This window comes from Brassica napus, chromosome C4 (assembly GCF_020379485.1).
Source record: "Brassica napus cultivar Da-Ae chromosome C4, Da-Ae, whole genome shotgun sequence".
Taxonomy (NCBI): domain Eukaryota; kingdom Viridiplantae; phylum Streptophyta; class Magnoliopsida; order Brassicales; family Brassicaceae; genus Brassica; species Brassica napus.
Genome location: NC_063447.1, coordinates 18,948,153 through 18,972,884, shown reverse-complemented (window position 1 = coordinate 18,972,884; position 24,732 = coordinate 18,948,153). Strand labels below are relative to the sequence as shown.

At 36.7% G+C, this 24,732-nt stretch overlaps 3 protein-coding genes and 1 non-coding gene across 5 annotated transcripts; 2 read left to right on the top strand and 2 right to left on the bottom strand.

The window, feature by feature from the left end:
• Nucleotides 1–8,064: 8,064 nt before the first annotated feature.
• Nucleotides 8,065–10,150, bottom strand: LOC106392922. Its single transcript, XM_013833695.2, has 3 exons — nucleotides 9,191–10,150; nucleotides 8,605–9,124; nucleotides 8,065–8,546 (listed from the first exon to the last, which is right to left on the bottom strand). The coding sequence occupies exons 1-3, from the start codon at nucleotides 10,148–10,150 to the stop codon at nucleotides 8,065–8,067; spliced, it is 1,962 nt and encodes a 653-aa protein (XP_013689149.2).
• Nucleotides 9,402–9,508, top strand: LOC125586703. Its single transcript, XR_007323239.1, has one exon. It is a non-coding gene; the product is annotated as a small nucleolar RNA R71 (small nucleolar RNA).
• A 10,161-nt stretch (nucleotides 10,151–20,311) lies between the features above and the next one.
• LOC106396503 (flagellar radial spoke protein 5-like) lies at nucleotides 20,312–22,580 on the bottom strand. Its single transcript, XM_013836907.3, has 9 exons — nucleotides 22,247–22,580; nucleotides 22,090–22,174; nucleotides 21,888–22,004; nucleotides 21,453–21,517; nucleotides 21,288–21,376; nucleotides 21,128–21,207; nucleotides 20,930–21,041; nucleotides 20,730–20,849; nucleotides 20,312–20,633 (listed from the first exon to the last, which is right to left on the bottom strand). Exons 1-9 carry the CDS (start codon nucleotides 22,539–22,541, stop codon nucleotides 20,448–20,450), a joined length of 1,149 nt encoding a protein of 382 aa, XP_013692361.1. The 5' UTR covers nucleotides 22,542–22,580; the 3' UTR covers nucleotides 20,312–20,447.
• Nucleotides 22,581–23,538: 958 nt separating this feature from the next.
• LOC106390152 (60S acidic ribosomal protein P2-2) lies at nucleotides 23,539–24,581 on the top strand. Of its 2 annotated transcripts, XM_013830555.3 has the most exons (4): nucleotides 23,541–23,653; nucleotides 23,740–23,830; nucleotides 24,098–24,327; nucleotides 24,426–24,581. In XM_013830555.3, exons 2-4 carry the CDS (start codon nucleotides 23,743–23,745, stop codon nucleotides 24,450–24,452), a joined length of 345 nt encoding a protein of 114 aa, XP_013686009.2. In that variant the 5' UTR covers nucleotides 23,541–23,653; nucleotides 23,740–23,742; the 3' UTR covers nucleotides 24,453–24,581. The 2 variants fall into 2 exon arrangements, with proteins under 2 accessions (XP_048610498.1, XP_013686009.2); XM_048754541.1 differs by having other exon boundaries at nucleotides 23,539–23,653; nucleotides 24,098–24,581.
• Nucleotides 24,582–24,732: the final 151 nt, after the last annotated feature.

The following is a 24,732-nucleotide window of genomic DNA, read 5'->3' as shown; positions in this document are numbered from 1 at the left end:
TTGAGCTGTGCAGATCCAAGGAAGGGTTATTTATCTCTCAAAGGAAGTATGCATTGGATCTCTTGAAGGATGCTAGTGCGTATGGAGGAAGAATGATACACTAAAAATGAACCCTTGCTACTATCAAGTTAACAGTGGTAATTGTAATATTTGAGATTCAATCCAACGGACCAGTTTACTCTTTACTCTTATGAGTTCAATAATAAGCTAAGAAACAAGTGGGGTTTTGAGAATTAATTGTGACGCAAGTAACTAGAATACCTAGATGGTTCAAATTCAATTTAAATGAAGCCGGCTTAGGGTTATTAATCGGGTGTCAATGCAAAACTGAACAACTATTCAAGTGCAATGAGGTGCAGTCTAGAACCCAGATCACTCGGCTAGAACAATCCACTATCGTGGTCTTGCTCCCTTTGCAAATCGGTCTTGAATCCTAAGTTCTCACTTGGAACAAGACGCGATAACAAGCCTTAGAGACAAGATCTGATTAGTTCACTTAATACCCTAATATCTACTCTCGCTGATTAGGGATACAAAGCTCATTCAATATATGTCAATTTATCTCATAAGCGGTTAGCTAGGTGATTAAATCAGAAATCAAACATTAAGTGATCAATTCAATGTAAGCAGTAAGAACAATATGATTGAAGAACAGTTAAGATCACTTATTTGTGTTCAGTTCATGCGGCTAACACCCTACAACCCTAAGCAAGCTTAGCCTACTACTCAATCATAAAGCAGAATGACACAGACATGGTTTCTGAATAATACTGCATATAAAATAAAGTAGAAAGACAAGGGTTCAGGATGATCTTCTCGTGAGGATGAAGTCTTCTCCCTTACAAGTTGCTTAATCCAAAGAAAATAGTTCTAGGTCTCTTGCAAAAAAACTAGCGTAAGAAAAAGAAATGATAGCATAGGCCCTTTTTATATGGAGGCGCTGGTGCTAAAGAGATAAGAGAGGGTGAAATCTAGGGCAAACTTCTGGAATAGGAAGTTTCCTTAATGATCGGGAACAGTCAGACGCTTGTTCTTTTCGGGAACAACCTTCGGGTTGTTCTAGATGGCTGTTCCGCATCGTATCCTTCAAAACGACATCTGACTTCCTGAATCTCTCTTCTTTGCTCTTTCACCTGCTCCAAACCTGGAATGATATCAATTAAGCACGAATTAGGACTGAGAATTAGCTCAAAGCACACAAATAATGGTATTAAAAACACCATATATCAATTCCCCCAGACTTAGATCCTTGTTTGTCCTCGAACAAGGCCAAGCCTCAAGAACAGGGAGAAAGGTTTGAAAGAGTGGGAACTCGCTTTTCCTGAATAACCATGCTCTTACCACACATCTCTGAACCATACAAGCTGTAGACTTAGACCGCACACCCTTACCAGAACACCCACGATCGCTGTTCGAGAATCAGCTCCGTACTCTCTATCTCGTACCTGAAAAGGTTGCACTATCGAGACAAAATCCTTAAACATCAATTAAGAACAGCGTGAGCTTCTCGTTACAGGCACTATTCAGGGTAGACGGGTTGATAACGAACAAGCTGTTTTATGGTAGAGCTGAGAGTGTTTAGGGGCTACCGTATTTGAGTGTATGCAGGATATCGCGCAAAATAGCAAGAGAGGACGGATCTATTGATGTCCACACCCCTTACTCGTTTCTGCGTCACGGATTTGGTTGTTCTCCACTTCGGGTCAATCATATGACTGTTCTCCAGCTCTTGACTTCTTTTCTTATTCCTCAAAAATTGGTACCAACTTCTTGGCTCAACCTTTCCCAATGGCGTGTATCTTCCGAAGTTACCTTCCCCATCTCCATCAATAAATAAATAAAAGCATACTGTATATAAATATTTTTTTTTTTGAATAACAGTGATGGGGTTTCGAGGGAAAGGTATCGGGTGAATGTTTTTCAGCCACTGGTGGTCCATCCTTTTGTTTCACACGGGTCGCCATTGTTCCTCTGGTCAGATCATGCACCCTTGAATGTTCTTCTTATTAGGGCTTGATCTTGTCAACTGTTCTCATTATGCTTGCTCTCTCTTCTCTGAATGTAAGGCATTAACGAGTAAGGGGCTGCGTCAATCCTATCCTCTCCGACCTTTTTGCACATATCTGCACATATGACATTGAAAAACAAAGTGCATCAGGGTGAAAATAAAGGCTTAGGTACAAGGTTGGAACTAGCTAAAGATGAGCTAGCCACTCAGGATCAGCAAGATTGGTAAAAAGAATAAGAAGCCCTGAGCGTGGATCTCGTTTCCCTGATCTAGTGCCCATAACAAGAAGAATTTCAGTCAGGATTAGGTTCAAGTTAGGTGGAGTTGAGTCTACCCAGTGTAACCTGATCGGATGAGAGCTTCTAGAGAATCAAATGAGATAAGTCAGAGGGTGTTCCAGGTCCAAGTGTGGGTCTTCCATCACTGCTAAGGTCACTGGATAAGAATGTTAGAGCACGAGGTGGTTAAGAGAATATATCACAAGGTCCTAATTCCCACAAGAGTTTTAGCTGACTCGATTCTAAACTGACTCAATAAAACATCCAAATGACATAAGGATTGACTCAAAAACAAAGAAATAAAGTTTCAGCACACAGTGCTTCCCCCAGACTTAATTTACATCATCCCTGGTGTTAAATGAATTTGATGTCAGCCTAAAATCAACACAAGGCATAAAAATAAAACATAAAAATAAAGAGTTCAGATGGATAGAACAATGGATAGAGAATAGTCCTCGCGAACTCAGTCGGACTCGCTGCTCTCGGCTGGATCAAACGAACGTCTGTTGCGCGAGAAATGAACCTCCTCGGTCGAAGTGCATGTTCCCATAGGCGCCTTTCCTGGTCGGTGTGATCGTGGAGTCTGCTCTGCTGGAGGCTGTCGCTGGTTACTTCCGCCAATGCAGCCTCCAGTGATGAGATGGAGGATCCTCCGCATGAGGCTGTTGTTCTTCCGCTGCGAGTCAACCATCCAGCATCGGTAAGCCTGATCATCGGTCACATCAGCCAGCTCTCCGAGGTCGTATGACGGTTCAGCTTCTGGGGTGATGTCCTCAACATCTTCCATGTCCGCGTCAGGGACTGCAGCACGTGGATCAGTGCAAAGGAGCTCAGGTGGAGGGAGGAAGCGTATGTTGTCGAACACGCTGAACCTGATGATCTCGGGGTGTGGCAGTTTGGTGAACAGCTGGGTACCGGCCTTATCAAAGAAGCTGTAGGTCTCTTCATCACGCATGATGTGGCATGCCATAAGGTTCTTGATGTCAAGGTACTGAACCTCTTTGTTGACGCTGTACTTGCCGAGATCAATGCTGAAATGCTTGAAGAGCGGTGTAAGCAAGCTACCGCTTCTGTCCTTCTTGTTCGAACCGTGCATAACCGCCTCTCGCAGATCATGGTCATGGAGTTGAAACCGGGGTTCGTTTTGACCTTTTGAATTGGAATGCTGGACCCAGAAGCTCGGATTTCATCCTCAATACCAGCGTACAGAGTTTGCAGCTCCCCGTTGGTGACCTTCGAGGTGACATCTTTAGCGAACAAGAGGTTTGAGATGATCTTTGCAATGACCCGAAGCGCTGGGTTCCTAATCTGTGACTGGTAAGCCTTTCCGGGTGTAAAGTTCCCATTCGCAATGCAATCCCAAAAGGCGTTAGAAGGAGAGAACTTTTTTGCGACCGCTACTCCTTTCGGTTCAGTGGTTGTCTCATAGATCTCATTGAGCTTGTCGAGGGACAAGGAGCAGTACTCTCCATCGGCCATGAAAGAGAATGAGCAGTTGGCGTAAGAGGGTGTATTGGAATCCTCGTACGTGATCGTGGCGGTGGCGAGCACTTGGCGAGCAAGGTCTGGGTAGAGCTCATGTGTTGTATAGCACAGAGGAGCTATCCCTATGGCGTGTAGCGTCTCGAACACGTCCTCATTGATCCCAAGATCAGCCAGAGTCTCCGCATGGCAGAAACGAGTGGGTAACATGTCAACCCGGAGGAGGGCGTTGTAACGCGCTGCTGTTCCCTTATCCCATCCCTCGCAGTTGAAGTCCAAGAGCAGTGGGCTGTCGAGATCAATCGGTTCACCCTCTTGTTCACGGGGCCATGGGTAGGTCTCAGAGGTTTGTTGTGCTTGCAGGGGTGGCATACTGCTCGTGCAGGTCGCTCGCGTTCTCTTGGTTGATTGCTTAGTGTGTGCCATCTGCAAAGCAAACAAAAGAAAGCTTTAGTTCTGTTATGCGCACAGGAGAAATGGAATAGAACAATTTCCATCCCTCCTTATGCAAACCGTAATTTGCCTTGGCACGACAACCAACAAATCGAAACTCAACCCAATAACTCCATTCAACTATCCACAAACCGAATCCAAACAGTCCTATCAATTGTAAATCGCAAATGTGAAATGAATCATGAGTTAATTTTCTAAATCAACCCTAACAGCAAAAGGGAAAGTCGAAATCAATGTAGTACAACAAGGATCGATCTATTGAAGCGGTTAGAATGATGAACTTTGCAAACTGAGTATTGCGATTTGGATGAGGATTGTCGAGCCTCTTACCTGTAGAAACTGGTGAAATGAACTGCAAAAACAGAGAGAACTCAAAATTCCAAACAAGTGAGAAGCAAAAACCACTTAAAACGGTTGAGAGAAAAAGATTTGGTGGTCGCTTAAAACTCGCAGGGGGAAGGGTCAGTGTACGGCGCAGTGAAAAGGGGGAAAGTGGAAGGGTGGAGCCTTAAATAGGCAAAGCCCTAACTACCCTTCCCTTTTTTCTTTATGTATATATTTTTTTTTTTGGTTCGGAACACTTACCTGGAACAGGCAATGGGTTGTTCTACCAGAAGAACAGTCATTTGATTGTTCTGACTGAAGTGTCCGGTTTTTTTTTTTTGACCAACAAAATAAATCTGAAAAGAAATAAAATAGACTATAGAAAACAATGTACACACTAACCAGTGGGTTGCCTCCCACCAAGCCCTTGGTTAAAGTCATTAGCTTGACTTGGATCAGCCGATCAGGCTGATGGGGGATCGCTTAGGGGAATTTCTTCGCCCTCTGCGATAGTGGAGTCAGCAAGGTAATGCTTTAAGCGCTGCCCGTTCACTACGAACTCGTCTCCTTTTCTGTTCAGTAACACAACAGCTCCGTAGGGTCGAACTTCCTTAACAGTGAAGGGTCCGGACCATCTAGACTTCAGCTTGCATGGGAACAACCTCAACCTTGAATTGAAAAGCAAGACCTTATCGTTTGGTTCGAAATGTCTGGCAATGATGTGCTTGTCATGGTATGCCTTGGACTTCTCCTTGTAAATTTTGGAGCTTTCATAGGCGAGGTGTCTTATCTCTTCCAGCTCATGGATTTGGACCATGTGTCGCTCGGTTGCTGACTTGATGTCGAAATTCAGTAACTCGACTGCCCATGCAGCTTTGTATTCGAGCTCAACAGGGAGGTGACATGCTTTACCGTAGACCAGGTGATAGGGAGTTCTTCCCAGCGGCGTTTTGTAGGCTGTTATGTAGGCCCATAATGCATCGTCCAGCTTAAGTGACCAATCCTTTCGTGAAGTGTTGACAGTTTTCTGGAGAATGCTCTTGATCTCCCTATTGGAAACCTCAACCTGTCCACTCGTCTGCGGATGATAAGTAGTTCCCACCTTGTGCTTCACTCCATTCTTTTTCAAGAGGTCCTGAAATGCCTTGTTGATGAAGTGTGTTCCACCATCGCTAATGACGACTCGAGGTACTCCAAACCTCGGAAAGATGATGGAGCTGAGCATCTTAGTCGTCACTTTTGCATCATTAGTAAGGCTTGCTATCGCTTCTACCCACTTAGATACATAGTCAACGGCAACGAGGATGTACTCGTTCTTGAAGGATGAAGGGAATGGTCCCATGAAATCGACTCCCCAACAGTCGAACACCTCAACCTCTAGAATGTAATTCTGAGGCATCTCATTCCTCTTGCTGATGTTCCCAAGTCGTTATCATGCATTGCACCTGGCTATGTAGGCTTGAGCATCCCTGAACATAGTTGGCCACCAGAAACCTGCTTGAAGGATTTTGGAAACCGTTTTGAATGTAGCGAAGTGGCCTGCGTACGATGAACCATGGCAGTGATGTAGGATTCCTGGAATATCTGCCTCTGGAACACACCTTCTGAACAAGCCATCCTTGCCATGTCTGTACAAAAACGGTTCATCCCAAACATAACGCCTCGCCTCCCTTAAAAATTTTCTCTTGTCGTTTCCAGTGAACTTAAGGGGTTGCTTTTCAGCAGCAAGAAAATTCGCAATCTCAGCAAACCACGGGAGGTGAGAATACTGCTTTTGGATCACGGTGACTGGATGTTCCACGACGTGATAACAATCGGATCTCCTTCCCAGAGGTTGTTCCGCGATGCTAGAGCAGTCAGATGCGATTCGCAGAGGTTGTTCCGCGAAACGCAGACCAATCGCATTGACGTGTTCTACTGGGTGTTCTCATCAAGAGTTGTGTCGTCATCAATCTTCATTCTGGACAGATGGTCTACAACCCCATTCTCGACTCCTCTCTTATCCTTTATCTCAAGATCGAATTCTTGGAGGAGAAGAATCCACCTTATGTTGGGGTCGAAAAAGGTTACGACGAAGTTAACGTCCAAATCTCCGAAGAAGAAAAACGTAGGAAACTTCTTCGACAAATACTTTTTCGAAATAGATTCTTCTTTACGAAAACCTTTACGGAAGAGACTCGAATCATCGGACAAGAACTCGAGAAGGATCGCTACGTAGCGACCAAACGCCCATTCCGCTCGGTCGCTACGTAGCGACCGAGCTCGAACCAAAGTTCGGTCGCTACGTAGTAACCGAGCTCTTCCGAAACGTCGATACAACATCAGTCCATGCATTCTCGTCTACCCTTCGATGCTATCTCCCGAATACCGTAGCGAACCCATCTCACATTCCCCGCCATTGCTAAGTTATCAATCAAACTTTACCGTTAAAACCGCGGAAAGTTCATTCTTTATCGAAAGAAGCCGTAATAAACGCTTCGAGTCGGAAGACGGCCCAAAGGGACCTAAGACATGACTCGAGGCCCGACTTATGATTTCTTAACCAACAGCCCATAAACCGCATGTCGGTTTACGCTTGGTTCGCAAGGGAAGATAAATGTTAAGATTCCGCGGATAAATACGAAATTTAGAAGATAATTACGAAGATCAAACAAAATGGAATATCTCCATTTTTATGCTATGGCGGCTTAAGAGCAGAATAGACAAAAGCAATGCAGTTTCCACATTATTTAGCTCAGCATTGACAATGACAGGATATGTGGAATTCGGACCTAAGAAAGCTTACCTGAGCCCCTTGGGAAGGGGTTTTAGCTCAACCTTGGGAGCTTTAAGCTCGCTCCAGGGATCCTCTGGTTGGTTCGACAGAACAGGCGAGTTCGGTGTAGGGGTCGCTCTAGATGGAGTGGTTTCGACCATGTTGCTCTCCTCCCCCAGACTTAAACTTGCTACCATTCTTCCCATACTCCTTGCGAAGTCAAGCATCTTGGCATACGCATCTGCATCAATGTTCACGACACTCTGCTCGGCCTCGGCTCGCACTAGTGCAAGCTCCAGTGGGTCTTCGGTAAGAATCTCCTCGATCATTCCTTCTCAAGGTTGGAGCGGATCAATCCCTTCATCAACCTCAAAGGTCTGCCCATCCAACATCGGCTTCTTTAGCAACTCATCCGTCTCGAACTGCATAACTATGTCTCCAAGATTCAAATCAATCTTCCCCTGTTGCACATCAATGATGGCTCCAACAGTACATAAGAATGGTCTTCCCAAGATGAGAGGATCTTTAGACTCTTCTTCCAGTTCTAGAACAACGAAGTCTGCTGGAACAGAGGTGTTCCCGACCTTTACTTGGAGATCCTCTAGAATACCAACCGGGGATTTGACTGATCTATATGCGAATACCAATGACATCTTAGTTGGTTTGAAATGCGTGTAACCTAGACGTCGAGCCACAGAGTAAGGCATGAGATTCACGCTGGACCCAAGGTCAACCAAGGAGCATGCAAAAACTGTCTTCCCAATCTAGATAGAGAGGACAAATTTGCTGGGGTCTCCTCGCTTCTTCATCTGCCTGTTCTGAAGCACTGCGCTGCACTCCTTGTAAACCGTCATGAACTCGCTCTCCTCTGATATTTTTCCTGAGATCAATCCCTTCATAAAGCTGCGCATGGAGGGCATCATCTGGATTGCATCCATCAAGGGGATTCGGACGGTTAGTTCCTCCAGCATCTTCATGCACTTCATTTCCTCTTTGTCCTTACGAGTGGCCCTTGCTGGAACAGGGTAAGGGACCTTAGGAATGTATTCGCGAGGAGGAACAGCCTCGGGGATCGGGCGCACCGCTTCAGCTGGTTGTTCTGGCCCTGGCGAACTTGTTTCAAGTGCTGGTTCTGTATTCCTCTCATCTGCCTGATCGGCTGGCAGTTTTTCCGACTCTTTCTGCTTCCCTTTCTCAGCTGCGGTGAACCTCCTCCTTTCTGGCTCGGAGAGTTGCTTCCCCCCTCCTTAGCTGAATCGCATTGCACTCCTTGGGGTTTTTGTCTGTTTTACCAGGTAGAGTACCTTGCTGCCTCTTGACACTCTCAGCAGTCTGAGCTATCTGAATGTCCATCTGTCTCATATGGCTTGCGACATTATCGTACTTGGTGCTCAAATCTCCGAACATATGGTTCATTCTGGTATTGTTCTTGGTAGTGACCTGGTTCAGAGCTTTCCCTTGGAGCTGTTGTCCTTGGAGGAGTTGCTGCAACATGGTTTTAGTTTCATCTTGCGGAACAGCGACAGGGGTGGAAGTAGCGACCTGATTATTCTGGTGGTTCTGCATCTGAGGTTGATTGTTCTGTTGTTGGCTTAGAACATAGTTTCGGGGTTGATAGTTCTTCTGATACCCCGCATACTGACCTTGGTTGCTCTGCGCCGGATCAACTGGTTTGTCCTGCTTAGGCCATAAAAGCTCTGGATTGTTCCTTACGTTAGGGTTTGGGTGGTAGTTCTTCAGCTGCCACCCTTGCCCATTTACGTAGCTCACTTCCTGCTGATCGTCTCCTGCTTGTTCAGCTTCAAACGCCTTGTCGCCTGCGCTCTACTCAGGAGTTGCTTCTTCCATTATGAAAACCTGGCTCTGGTTTCCTTTAAGCAGTTGGTCCACCTTTGCCGCTAGGTCATCTATACTGTTCACACTTTTGGAGCGATCATGCTCCTTGTTCTTATTGAGTGAACTCGAAGCCATGTTCTCAATCAGCGCGAACGCACCAGGTGTGGTTTGAGTCATGAAGTCTCCGTTACTAGAGGAATCAAGGGTGTTCCGGAACTCATAACTCACTCCATCGTAAAACACTTCCAATATGTAATCTTCATCAAACCCATGGTGTGGGCACTCTCTCTGGTACTCTTTGTACCTTTCCCAAGCTTCATGAAAAGTTTCATCAGATTTCTGCTTGAAGTTGGAGATTCTATGCCTCAGAGCCGCAGTTTTGGACTTGGTGTAGAAGTGACTCAGGAATGTTGATCGAACCTGGTCCCATGAGGTTAGAGAACCTGTTGGGAGAGATTGCAGCCAACGAGAAGCTTTCCCTTCGAGAGAGAATGGGAACAGCGTGCATTTGACATAATCCGGTGGCACTCCATTAGAGCGAGAAAAATTGCAAATCCTCTCAAAGGCCTCTATGTGTTCCATTGGTATGTCTGAAATGAGGCCGCTGAACGTGCTCTTCTGTACCAGACCTATCAGTGCAGGTTTGATCTCATAATCTTGTCGAGTAAAGGGTGGAGGGTTGATGGGAGAGCGGTTTATAGCGAAGTTCCGCGGAAGGTTTCGCTCCCCAATAAAAGCACCACGCTCCTCTCGTGCGGCGTTCTCGGCTGCTTGTTCCTGAGCAGCTTGTTGTTGATTTTGGATGGTTTGTTGCATCTGCTGTTGCTGATTCTGCATTTGTTGTTGAATGAGTGCCAATGCAGCAGTGAGGTTATCCATATTGCCGTGATCACCCATGTTGGTGTCGGTTGTTCTTGGCTGTTGGCGGTTCTGTCCTTCTAATCTTGCGAGTTCGTTGTTGGTCAGTTGATGTAGTGGTCCTTGTGCGTTGCTCCGAGTATGTCTACTGGTCATGCACTTGGATCATCTGTTCCAACAAAGAAGTAGAGCAAGTTAGATATCTCAGACTAAATATTAAACCAAAAAATAAAGGTAAAAGCTTAGTCCCCGTCGTAACGGCGCCAACACTTGATACACTAAAAATGAATCCTTGCTACTGTCAAGTTAACAGTGGTAATTGTAATATTTGAGATTCAATCCAGAGGACCAGTTTACTCTTTACTCTTATGAGTTCAATAATAAGCTGAGAAACAAGTGGGGTTTTGAGAATTAATTGTGACGCAAGTAACTAGAATACCTAGATGGTTCAAATTCAATTTAAATGAAGCCGGCTTAGGGTTATTAATAGGGTGTCAATGCAAAACTGAACAACTATTCAAGTGCAATGAGGTGCAGTCTAGAACCCAGATCACTCAGCTAGAACAATCCACTATCGTGGTCTTGCTCCCTTTGCAAATCAGTCTTGAATCCTAAGTTCTCACTTGGAACAAGACGAGATAACAAGCCTTAGAGACAAGATCTGATTAGTTCACTTAATACCCTAATATCTACTCTCGCTGATTAGGGATACAAAGCTCATTCAATATATGTCAATTTATCTCCTAAGCGGTTAGCTAGATGATTAAATCAGAAATCGAATATTAAGTGATCAATTCAATGTAAGCAGTAAGAACAATATGAATGAAGAACAGTTAAGATCACTTATTTGTGTTCAGTTCATGCGGCTAACACCCTACAACCCTAAGAAAGCTTAGCCTACTACTCAATCATAAAGCAGGATGACACAGACATGGTTTCTGAATAATACTGCATATAAAATAAAGTAGAAAGACAAGGGTTCAGGATGATCTTCTCGTGAGGATGAAGCCTTCTCCCTTACAAGTTGCTTAATCCAAAGAAAATAGTTCTAGGTCTCTTGCAAAAAAACTAGCGTAAGAAAAAGAAATGATAGCATAGGCCCTTTTTATATGGAGGCGCTGGTGGTAAAGAGATAAAAGAGGGTGGAATCTAGGGCAAACTTCCGGAATAGGAAGTTTCCTTAATGATCGGGAACAGTCAGACGCTTGTTCTCTTCGGGAACAACCTTCAGGTTGTTCTAGATGGCTGTTCCGCATCGTATCCTTCAAAACGACATCTGACTTCCTGAATCTCTCTTCTTTGCTCTTTCACCTGCTCCAAACCTGGAATGATATCAATTAAACACGAATTAGGACTGAGAATTTGCTCAAAGGACACATATAATGGTATTAAAAATACCATATATCAAAGAACAGCCAAGATGCCCATGGAGGATGGGTACAAGGTTCCACGTGAGGGGGAGATTGAAGACAGCAAGCTATTCCATGATCCAAAGCTATATAGGAAGCTTGTGGGGAAGATGATATACTTTACCATCACTAGGCCAGACATTTGTTTTGCTGTGAATCAAGTGAAGCAGCATATGCAAGCTCCAAAGGAGCATCACTGGCGCATGGTGGAGAGGGTACTTGAATGGAACTCAAGGGCTTGGTATATGGATGGGCTGCAATAAAAGCATTGAAGTTGTGGGTTATTGTGATGCTGATTGGGCTGGTGATAGAGCAGACAGAAGGTTTACAACAGGCTACTGCAGTTTCATTGGAGGAAACATGGTTACTTGGAAGAGTAAGAAGCAAAAGGTTGTATCATGCTCTAGTGCTGAAGCTGAGTATAGAGCTATGCTGAAGCTGAGTATAGAGCTATGCTGAAGCTTACCAACGAGTTGGTTTGGATCAAAGGGATCCTTAGGCACTTGGAGATTGAGCAAGCAACACCAATGACTATGCATTGTGACAATCAGGCGGCTATTCACATTGCTACAAACTCAGTGTTTCATGAGAGGACAAAGCACATTAAAGTAGACTGCCACAAGGTGAGGCAGATGATAGTCTTGGGAGTGATCTTGCCATGTTATACACGAAGTGAAGATCAGTTGGCAGATGTGTTCACCAAGGCAGCAAGACAAAAGACTATGGAGTCCATTCACATCAGATTGGGACTCATAGATCTTGGGAAGAGAAGGAGCTGATCCCCTAAGTCATGAGGTCTTTACTCTTTTTCCCTCATCAAGGTTTTGTCTCAATGGGTTTTCCTTGGTGATGTTTTTAATGAGGAAGATCTCATGGCTATCCAAGCTTAGACTTTCACAAAGCTAAGCTTGAGGGGGAGTGTTGAGATGAGATCAATATATGAGAAAAGAAAGACATGAGGAGTTGAGTATGATGAAGAGGCCGTACATGGCGTAGTAATACTAGTTACCCGAGTAACTTGCAAAGGTTAAACCAAAGTTACCCTAGTTATACTAGTTACCCGAGTAACTTTGGATGAAGAAGAGAAGTCCTATTCCCTTAGATAAGGCATCAGACCGTTGCAAGGGAAGAGGAGGCGCGTGTGACAGGCTGAAGAAGAGCTGGATAAAGCAAAAGGAGCTTTATGCACAAGGAAGAAGCTCATTGGATGGTTTGAATTAAAGCAAATATTATCTCTTGTAATAGTGCCTCTTTGTGAAACTCTCATCCTAGTGTTGTCTCCTCATATATATTGTAAACTCTGATCAGATTAAAAATTAAGAAGTTTGAGATTATCTCTCTAGACTCTCTCTCTCTTGTTCATGATGATTCTTAAATACTCTTAAACATGATTACTACCTAATCTCTCTACAAATCTCTCATTAATCTTCTCTAATCTACCTTTAATCTCTAAATACCTACTCTATTCTCTAAAATCATAATATGATCATTTGTATCTTGATTGAATAAAAAATGTTAAATCATTGATCATAAAAATTTCAATGTGGGACTTTTACCATTTTTAGTAATTTATAGTCGTTTTAAAATTTCAAAATATAAAATATAAGAAAAAATCTAAATTTTTATTTTATGCATAATGTGATTTTTAATTTCTTTTATTAATATAAAATTAAGCAAAAAAGAGAGAGGATACAAAAATTGTTATCAAATATGTATTATTCATAATCATTAATTGTCATATATATGTTAATCATATTAGGTAATTTCGTAGTTTTTATTTAAGGAAAGAAAAACTATTCTTTTGTACACTATTAATTAATTTGATAGTTAGTTTAATAAAAACATAATATATGTTTATATGGACCAACTTATTTTTCTATTTTTTTTAAGAATCGCCTTCGTAATGACACGTGGCTACGAAAACATGTTGTAATGCTCCAGGATTAATATATAGGGGATTATACAATATAAAACTTAAAGCACCGTTGTATATACTTTTAAAACAATACAAGTTATTGTTAGAACATAATATTTAATTGCTATAAGAATAGACTAGATTTTGATTTGCGCTTTCAAAGCGCGAGTTTATTATTTTTTTCTTTTTCAATTGACAAATATTTAGTAAATATCATATTTTTATATATTTGTGTTTTATTTTATAAAAGACTCGCAGGTTTATTTTTTTTTTTCAATTGACAAATATTTAGTAAATGTCATATTTTCATATATTTGTGTTTTATTTTATAAAAGATCTAAACTTTTTATCTTTATTTATCGTATTTCATTCTAAATGACTATTTATGTTTAAAAAATTAAACTTTATTTCTTTAATGAATTAAGTTGGTATAACTCTGATAAATTAATTTTATTATGTGGTTAATATTTTAATTAAAAAAAATTATATACTTTTCAATGAAAAAAATCAATTTTTTATGAATGCTTAAATTATATTAAGAAAAGAAAAAAAAATATTAATTAAGAATAGTTGAAAAAAAATTATTTGAACTTGGACTCAATGGCCCAAAGGAAAAAAATATGTGAAAATTGGATTTGATTTCTTAATCGGCCCAAATGGCCCAAGAGAGATCTGATGTGGGCTGGATCCGAAAAAAATGACCCAATATAGATGTGTTATTAATATTACTTGATTTCCCTTAATGAAACATGCAATGTTAGTAAAGAAAATGGCAGGCTAAAGTAAAAAAGACAATAGGATTCTGCTTTAATAGTATAGATATAGACCTTTTTTTTTTTGTAAACAATAGATGAAGAACTAAATAAAATCTATTTGATAACAATCGAACACGGATTTAGCTTTGGTATAGATACAAAACTTGCTATTTAAGAAACAACGTTTGAAGAGTCTGCAAGGACACATTAGAAGTGTGAACTGAATAAAGATTATCAGACCGTGAGAAATATTTTATTTTTGGACGTTTATCATTTGATGAATTTGTTGGCTGATACAATAGACACTTGTGAATGTACCTGCCTCTCTTTTTTGAACACCGTGAGTGTACCTGCCTTGTGTGTATATGTTTGTTAACAATGTGTGGGTAAACTTAAACGTGCATTCTGCTCAGGGCCGGCTGAGGAGGGGAGGACAAGCGGTGCGATCATCCCGGGCCCAAACCCCTATCCCCCATATATTAATAATTAAGGGATCCAATTTTTTTAAAAAAATCTATATTTTTATATAAAAAATTGTAAATATAATAAATAAAATTGAAAATGGCCCAAAAATATTTGATATGCATATAGTTTTATTTTTATCACAAAATTTTATTGATTAAATTTTAAAAATATTTTAAACATTATCTGAATATAAATTTTAGAGAGTAAAATTTTTTTTTTGCGCTAGGGTCCATAACAATGTTAAGCCGGCTCTGATTCTGCTAACTCATTTTCGAAATAAATGGTTGGCATTTCTCGGGGGAAAAATGAAACTGAGAATTCATTTTATAGTGAATATATTTGAAATATGTTTTTTCATAAACAAGTGATTTTCAAGGACCATATATTATGTAACTCCTAATTTTTAGTATATAGTCGTGTATGTGGATCAGTGGCTGAGCCAGCCACTTTTTTCACTGGGGTCATTTTGTAATGTGATCATATATAGGGTCACATAAGCTAACTTTGTAATGTTTCACTAAATTTGTTCAAGTAAAAAAAAATTCATCAGAATTTATAGGGGTCACATGACCCCTACCGTAACGGTAGTTCCGCCACTGATGTGGATATGCTTAATAAAATTTATTTGGTTACCTATATTACTAATATATATGTATTTATACGGTCACACATTCAAAAAAAAAACTCCAGAATTAATCATGTTTGATATAGAGTATTGAAAAGATAGGTGACATATTAGAAAGTGATTTGTAATATCGTGTAAATGATGCCAAACCACGTGAAAATATCATATGGTGATTGTAGGGTTAATAAGCAAACATTTCGAACATTCTGAAATTTAATGCCCCAACAGTCGGCCGGGTCGTGGGCCTCACAAGCCGAATGTGCGGGAGTGGAGGCTCACTGACTAAGCGATCATGGCGTCAAAAGTGGTATCAGAACCGAACCTATAAGAGTGTGAAGTCTTGTGTAGGCTCACATTAACATATGCAATATTCATGGAGTACAACGAGGATGTTGCATTATGTGAGTGAGGGTGATTGTAGTATTCCGATTTATGATATACAAGATATGAGCCCGTTGCAACCTTTTTTGATGTTTTAATTTAATAAAAGCCATAAAATAATAAATCATTTTATCATAGTATTATTATTGTTTTTTGCATATGTTGTTTGAGATTTATTTTATAATTAAAACCCGTTTTCAGACATAAGTTCAAGTTAATATTTGTATTTTATAATCATGGTGCATAGATGAGTTGTTACAAATTTTATACTGAGGATTAGAGAAAATACTACGCATAAACATTTAAACTGAACACAATCTGAAATAAGAAATGAAAAGTAAAAAGAAATGAAAGTTATATACACCAATCGAATCAATGACAACATTATACATGTTCTTATGTACTAATTTAATGTTTTATTAAATAAGTCTTTAAAATTTTATTTTGCTAGGATTTAAAAAAAGAAAGAAAACATTCCATTTTATAAATCTCCTTTTTATTTACAATTAAAAAATAATAAAAAATCTTAAATACTATTTTACAATTTTGTTTAAGATTTTAGAAAATATAAATTACTATCATATGACATATTACAATTATCTTCTCTGTAGAATTTCAGAAAAAAAAATATTGCTATCAAATAATTATTTTTAGTTATTAATAAATATTTTTAAAATTGATATTTTTACAATTCATATCAATACTAATTTTACACTTCTTTTGTTAATTAAATAATTTTAAGTTAATTAAATATTATCAAATAAATTTTTACAATTCTCTTTTGGTTACGACTTAAAAATATTATACAAATTTCTTTTGTTTAGGATTTTATTTTATAAAAAAGGAAAACAACTATCAAATATTCTTTTACAATTATGTAGGATTTAAGAAAAAAGAAGTTAATATTACATAATCTTTTACAATTATATTTTTTCTAGGATTTAAAAAATAAAATTTCTATCAAATAACTATTTTCAGTTGATATTAACTTTTTTTTTTGTCATCCTTGATATTAACAATTTTTAAAAGTTGCAATTTTTAAAATTTGTGTTTTCCAATATCATTAATAGTTTAACAATTTTTCTTGTTAGTTGAATAATTGTTACTATCATGTTTATCATTAAATTTTTGAAGTGAATTACTATTAAATATAATTTTGAAATTTTCTTTGGTCACGATTTAAAAAAAAAATGAAAATTTCTTACTCGGTTAAGATTAGAAAAAAAATTTCTTTTAGAAATCTCTTTTATTTAAGATTTTAGGAAAAGAAAAAATTATTTTCACATAAAAGAAGTTTTTATTGACATATTCACAATCTAATTTTTTTTATTGACACATATCACAATCATATCAAGGGAAATATTTGAACTTAATTTTGGTTTATATTTTTTAACAAAAAATTATTAAAAATTAAAGTTATATAATTATAAGAAAAATAAGATTACTTTTACGTTTTTATTTTATTTAGACTTAAAAAAAATAAATTAATTATTTTTTCTTTTAGATTTTTATACAACTATTTTATTTTTAATAGAAAAAATCTGTTTAATTATTTATATATTTTGTCCTATACATACAAATACATATTTATCATATTCACACATACTCATGTACGACAATAACATCAAAATTAAAAGTTATGCTAGCATCATAAAATGTAATAAAGATAATAAAAAGTTGAGTTGTATCAAAAATTTAATGAAAATATCCAAGTAATAATTTTCATGTAAATACTATTGTATTTTTAAAAAAATATTATATGGAAGCTTAAACCTAAATATAGATATGAAATATTTGTAGCTAGTTTTTGTCATAATTATTTAACATACAATTATCTATTAAAAAAGGAAAATTATGTACTTATAAGAAAATAATAAGAGTACTTTTACAATTTTCTTTTAATTATGCTTTTAAAAAAGTAATATTATTTATTTTACAGTTAATTTTTCTTCATTTTTTTATTAAATAATTTATTGTACTTGTAGGATTTTACAATTCGTTTTTGTTTAACATTTTTTTCTTAAAAGTTAATGTTTATCTTTTATAATTCTCTATCTTTAGTATCTTTTAAAAAAAAATGAAAAATAATAATAATAACAATAATTATAATAATAATAATAATAATAATAATAATAATAGTAATAATAATAATAATAATAATAATAATACTATTAAATAATTTTTATAATTAATTTTTAAGAAAAATCATTTTTATTATTTTAGTATATATATATATATATATTTGATTATGATATAGTTTAACACATATTACATTTTAAAATATATAACTACCATGTGTCACAATCATGTTAATAAGCAATTTTGAACAATCAAGCTCAATATAATCTTTTATAATTATATTTTCATTAAAAATTTACAAAAGAAAAATTATATTAAGTAAATTGTTATCAAATCTATTTTTTAGGATTTTGAAAAAGGAAAGTTTCTAAAACATTAGTACTAAAAAATTTTAAAAATCGTTTCTACTGTTAAATAATTTTTAAAAGTAGTTTTTTAAAAAAATTAGTTTTTATTATCTTATTATATATATTTTTAATCATTATATATTTAAACATATGTCACAATATTAGAAAGAAAATTATTATCAAATAATCTTTTGTAATTATCTTTTGATTAGAATTTTAAAATGGGATAATTACTATTAAATAATATATATAATAACATTTTTAATAAAATTAGTTTTTGTTAATATCTTAGTATATATATTTTTAATTATGAGATAGATTAACACATGTCATAGTCTTAAATATATAATTTATGTGTGTCACGATCATGTTAATTATCAATTTTGAAGAACCAAGTTTTATATAATAATATATTGTTGTATATGGATATGCTTAATAGAATTGATTTAGTTACTTGCGTCACCTAAGTGTATTTATCACTTTAGTCAAATATCCATAAAGAATTCCAAAGTTAAACACGATTGAACTGGAACAGTGGAAGTGTAGAAAGATGTGTGACTTATGACAAAGAAAAGGTTAAGGTAATTAAAATAAATTTGGTCACCTAGTTGTGTGTGTGCTTTATAATTTAGATATTTTTTTAATATTTAGAGCAAAAAAAAATCAGATATGTTGAGACCAAACGTAAACATACCGAACGTAATATATTGTTTACTTTTATATAGACCAACCATAACGAACAAAACATTCAACTAATAAATAAAGTGTCTTGAGAAATTTTTTTTGTCAGTGTCTTGAGAAAGTATGGTTCGAAATTTTCTTAAAAATCTACTAGTTCTACAGAAAACGATTTTTTTTGGTTTTGAACTAATTAATTAACATTTTTGACAAAAAGAATTAATTTAGAATTATTCAAAGAAAATAAGTTATGGTTCTAATTTTTCCTCTGTGATTACAATTTATCTTGTAAGTTGTTTTATCAGAGGCCTCTGGTACAAACTTAAGTCTAGTATTTCCAGTTTTTCTTAAAGTTATACCAAATATATAAATATATATATATATATTATAGCCTCTATGGTAGTTATTTTGGAAAATTGCCAAAATTACCACCTTCATAATATCACTTTTCATGTTTATTTTAACTATTTTTACCATTATTTTTAAAGAGAGAAAAAAAAATTTATAAGCCCAAGGTTAACTAATCAAGACTTAAATTTAGAGTTGAGGGGGTGGATAGGATTTTTGTAATGTAGAATTTAGAATTTTAATAAATATATAAATAAATTTTTTTTATTTTATTAAAAAATAGTTTCAAAAATAATTTTCGAATGTCAAAAAGAAAATTTGAAAACTTTTTTTTTGTAAAAAAAAATTCGAATTTTAAAAAATATAATTTGAAAACATAAAAAAATAATTGTTTATTATATACTATAGAGAACAAGTGTATAAAAAAAATTTAACTCTTAACGAAGAAGGTATTTTTAAAAATATTATTTTAGTGGTGGTAAAAATGAATAATGGTACCAACAATATGCTAAATATAAAAAAAAAATCTATTATTTTTCGAATATTGTTGATTGTCTCATGAAAAAAAAAATGAAACACGTGATTCCTTAAAAGAAACACGTGATTATTTATGAACGTGAACCGTGTGTGAAGTTAGCAAGTGGGCCAAAGTTTATGCCGCAACTGGGAGCTTTGGGTCTTTGTGTTTTGTAATCCCTAAACAATTTGCATGTCGACATCGCGTCTTTCATGCACTGAGCTGGCAGGTTTCAAGTTGCCGTCGGAAAACAAAATCTTTGGTTCCCCATTTCCACTTGCAAAGCCTAAACACTGATATGTACAGTTTGATTCTCTTCTGACCAATCGTCATATTATATCCCGCCTTTTTCAAAATTTAATACATTTTAAGCAAAAAAAAAGTTTAATACATGTGTCTTATTTTCATAAAGATTGTAATAAACACAACGGTTATAATATGTAAATAGGAATAATTTGAAAACTTGACCCAAAAAAAGAAAAAAGAAAAAAGAAAAAAAAAGGAATAATTTGAAAACGTAATCTTTAATTACTGCGTCAGAAAACATAATCTTTGGTTCCCATTTCCACTTGTAAACTAACACTTTTTTTTCTCCTGACCAATCGACATATTCAAAGGTATCTGCCTCTTTATTAAATTACATGCGTCACATTTTTATGAAGATTGTATTACAAATTACAAATACCAGAATTTATAAATAAAAAAAATAAAGGCGAGATCGTCTAAAGACAAGAAAAATGAGATGACCTTTTAAGAGAGAATACACAAGAGGATTACCAAAAAAAAAAAAAACATAAGAGTACAAAGTCAAGTGGAAAACAATAATGTAGTGAAAGTAATACATCCATTAAACCATCTCAAGTATTGAACTCATATATACGAATCCTAACACAGATCTTTGTGTACTGAATACATGTATACGGTATTCTAAAGATCAGACACGTCGGTATTCGTCTCCACAGTCACCAATCACTTGAAGAAGATTTTTACCTTTCTTGGTAGCCTCTTTTATGCTATTCACATCTTCATCATCCAATACCAATGAGAATATAGCGTTTGCATCTTGTATGTGTTCCGCTAACCCTAGCCTCACCCCAATCATTGATCCGCCAACTCCTTGCTGCGGTGAGATTTCAAATTTTCAGAACAAATAATAAACCAGATTGGCCTTAAAAGTCGAGAACAAATCCATGCGATGTAAGGAAGAGTGAGATACCTGATCTAGTATGTATCTCACGGCCACGGTCGGAATAGAAACTCCATGTTTTGTGGCTATGCTCTTCATCGTTCGAAGCAAACCTTGGAATAGACTCCACCCTCCCCATGCATCAACCATCTGTAATGTAACTCTCAAGAATCTTAATAAAATAAACAGTAGGATGATTCCATAAAACTCATATGACTTGGAACACTTACCCTTTTGTACTTTTGGAGAGAAGGAGTATTCAAACTAGGGCCAGCAAAAGGGATAGTTAGATTGGCATCAAGGAACTTCTCTGACAGTAGACCACCCATTACTGTCCCATATCTACACTCGAAAGGCCGATGATTGTCAGTTGTTAAAGAGGAAGGAAACCAAACGAGATTTTCGAGAGAATGAAGAAGAGATTTTACGTTATAAGTTTGACGCCTGTAAGCTCACAAAGCTGAGCCATTCTCTGTTGAGGACGCATGTCTACAATGGAGTGTTGCACCTGGAAAAAATCTTTTGCACATGAACAAAACAACAAAGGAACTTGCAAGAAAAGAAAGGTAGATGATATTCGAAAATCACCTGATTGCTAACAACAGGGATTCCATTCTCTAAGATAATCTCAAGTCTCTTTGTATCAAAATTTGTCAAAGCAACAGTCTTGATTTTACCTGCAAACCGACACAAGTATAAAATGATAAGCACAAGAAGGGAGAGGAGAAACATAACAATCTTTAATAGCTTAACCTTCTTCTTTTAAGTCAGTGAGGTGTTTCAGTGCATCAAGATAACCGTCATTCGCATAATCCCACCTATTCCAAAAAACCTCAGATTAGCAAATAATAACAGGGGACAGAGTCATAATAATGGTCACCGGTGATGTTGCGGAAGCTTCTAGGGATAAAAATGGATCCAAACTGGGTTTGAAATTACTCTTTCCCGTACTATAATGTTTGTTTAGAAATCACTTTCTTATTAATCAATCATAAAATGAATACAAATTAAAACCTAAACCACTATATATATATACATAATAAAAAAAAATCATAAACCATATAAAGATACAGATAACTATCCTATAAACATATAATCAATGATATTTAGAATATTTTCCTAATATTCTTTCTGCATCAACCTAGAGAAGCCAAGTAGTAGGAACTAAGCGTGAGAAGAGAGAAAGACCAGTGAAACTGAAGCATATCAAGAGAGGCCACATCCATTCTCTTCCGAGATATGTCAATGTTTTGACGAACATAGCTGCTTGTCATCTTCACTGGAGGAGGAACCCATTTTGTCAAACTGCATCATAACACATACCCTAACCATTATACAAAATGGCTTGGAACTGAGCTTTTTGTATTGACAAAACATTAGACTTATTAACCCTTTAATCTTTTCCAAATACTCTGGTGGACGTTCTCGACGAACTCTATTGACAAAAATGCCGTAAAGATCTTCTGCAGGACCATCTTCAAATCAAATTTACATATTAATTCAGTTCAACCATAGAAATTAAGAAAAATTCTCTCTAGCTAACTTACAGTGATCGGCCATGTCGAAAGTAGAGAGACCGGCATCGGCGTATCGGAGCATCGCTTCAACGGCGTCGTTTCGATCGATCTTCCCCCATCCTCCGCTCGTCTGCCACATTCCGTTAAGAACTCTGCAAATCTCGAGTGAGTCGTTCCCGTTTTTCAGCTTCGCCCACCGGTCGGTCTCCTTTGTCTCCACCGAGCAGTTCACGGAGCTGGAGCCAATTCGACGGCGCGAAACATTGCGGTAAAACCCTGTAGTCGCTAGGTTCGTGGCGATAACGGAATGTACGGACACAGGCATGGTCTCTCTCTCTCTCTCTGTTTGAGCGTGTGAACTAGAAAATCTGGATAACATCTTAAAGGCTTATGGGCCTGTAACTGTACTTCAGGCCCTAATTTGTTTCGAACCTCTACATTTTCTCACTTTCACCTTGTACATTCCAATCTCTGGCTGTGGGTATTTTACCCCATCCAAAAACTCCTACCCGAAATCCAAACCAAAGTAGAAACATATATTAAATTAAGAGAGTTCGGATATCCGAACCCGAATGAATATACAAAGATAACCGAACATATGAATAATATCCTATATTTCTAGTTTATTTCTCTAATTTTATTCAAAATATTTATATTGATTCTATACATGGTTTAAAATCAGATAATATACATATAATTATGGATAAAATTATTTGCTACTCACTTAAAATACATATCAAACTCTTTTCTCTTACATTAATAAAAATTGCATCCAAAATTTTAAAATAACAACTAAATTAATGTCTTTTTATTCTTAAAGTTTTATTTTCTAACCTATTAATAGTTTAATCTATTAAAGATAGAAAACCAGTAAAATTAAAAGCATATATTTTAAATAAAAACTTAAACAATGAATAATTTAATTTAATTTTCTTTCAAAATCTAAATATCTGAATCCAAACTTAAAATACATGAACCCGAATTTTTAAATATCCGAATCCTACCCGAAATATATAAATACTCGAACGAGTTCTATACCTCGATATCCGAAAATCTGAAATATCTTATTCGAACAGGTATCCGAGCGTCCACCCGTACCGATCTTTATCACAGCTAAAACAACAATTATTGATATTTTCTTTATAAATACTTGGAGAAATTTTGTTGAGCTATTGTTTGAATTTATACTGTAGTGAACAAATAATCAAATCCAACTAAACCACCTATTAATTAGTTAGCTGGGCTGAACTTGAGCCCATACAAATTTGGGCTTGAAAAATAAATGGGCCAAATGAAGTGAACCGGTGACATTGATAGAGGGAAGAAACACAGTAAAACCCTAACCCTATATAAATCAAATACCTTCCCTTCACTTGTTCGTCGCCGTCTTCACAAAAAAATATTAGCTTTCCGCCTCCATCGAGATCTCCACCAACTGTAAAGCTCACGTCAACTTCTCCTTAATCTTCTCATTTTCCAATCTGTTGGAAGTTTTTCTTACATAACACTTGTGTTTTGATCAGAAAATGAAGGTTGTCGCCGCCTACTTGCTCGCCGCTTTGAGCGGAAAAGCTTCCCCAGCCAGTGCCGATATCAAACAAATACTCGGATCTGGTTCGTTCTTGCTTTTTCTTACTTAGTCAAATCCTGCAAGTGTATGTGATTCGTATGCTAGAGTTAGTTCCATGTATTATTGTGTGTTATACTTGATTTGATTTGATAGCTATTTGTTGTATACTTAGCGTAGTGGTTGTGTTAGGGCATTTTTGGTGGAAAAACTGTGATCAAATAAGCATCATTTATTGTGTTGAAATGGGACTCTCTTGTGAAAAAAAGAACAAGTAATGGAATCTGACATTGTTTTTATTTTTCGTTTTGCAGTTGGTTGTGAATCTGAAGACTCTCAGATTGAGCTTTTGTTGAAGGAAGTCAGTGGTAAAGACTTGTGTGACCTGATTGCTACTGGAAGGGAGAAGTTGGCTTCCGTTCCAAGCGGTGGTGGTGGTGTTGCCATGGCCTCTGCTCCTTCTGCCGGCGGTGGTGGTGGTGGTTCTCCTGCGGCTGAGGCCAAGAAGGAAGAGAAGAAAGAAGAGAAGGAAGAATCCGATGATGTAAGTTTCACTTTGTCTCTAGCAAAACTTAAAAACATTTTCTTAGTGAAATAATGATGGCTCACTTTGTGTTTTTTTTTGTGTGTGTTGATTTGCAGGACATGGGTTTCAGTCTATTCGAGTAAGGCAGTAATGCTTGTTGGCTTATGTTTTTGTAATCCTTTTCCATTTTATGTTGTTGTTTCTTAGTTTGTACTGGATGGGTTATCTTTTTGACATTTCTGCATTTCTCTTGAGATTTTTAGTTAAATTCATTATCCTCGTGTCTCTTCTCCAAATTCTTGCCTTTTTTCAGATCAACATTCACATAACGACCATCCTTGCCAAAATATGATTTTCTAAAACCACAATTATTGTGAATGATGAATAAATTTGATGTTGGCGATTCAGTTCAATTCGTTTACA

Bases quoted from the DNA above. Each gene is read 5' to 3' on its own strand.
- LOC106392922 (XM_013833695.2), bottom strand. From the start codon at position 10,150: ATGACCAGTAGACATACTCGGAGCAACGCACAAGGACCACTACATCAA. The intron at 9,125-9,190 runs GTGGACCAACTG...ACTCCTGAGTAG, and splicing joins TAGATGACCTAGCGGCAAAG to AGCGCAGGCGACAAGGCGTT. The intron at 8,547-8,604 runs GTACTCTACCTG...GATTCAGCTAAG, and splicing joins GAGTGTCAAGAGGCAGCAAG to GAGGGGGGAAGCAACTCTCC.
- LOC106396503 (XM_013836907.3), bottom strand. From the start codon at position 22,541: ATGCCTGTGTCCGTACATTCCGTTATCGCCACGAACCTAGCGACTACA. The intron at 22,005-22,089 runs GTTAATAAGTCT...GTTATGATGCAG, and splicing joins TATTTGGAAAAGATTAAAGG to TTTGACAAAATGGGTTCCTC. The intron at 20,634-20,729 runs GTATCTCACTCT...ATCTCACCGCAG, and splicing joins TGAGATACATACTAGATCAG to CAAGGAGTTGGCGGATCAAT.
- LOC106390152 (XM_048754541.1), top strand. From the start codon at position 23,743: ATGAAGGTTGTCGCCGCCTACTTGCTCGCCGCTTTGAGCGGAAAAGCT. The intron at 23,831-24,097 runs GTTCGTTCTTGC...TTCGTTTTGCAG, and splicing joins CAAACAAATACTCGGATCTG to TTGGTTGTGAATCTGAAGAC.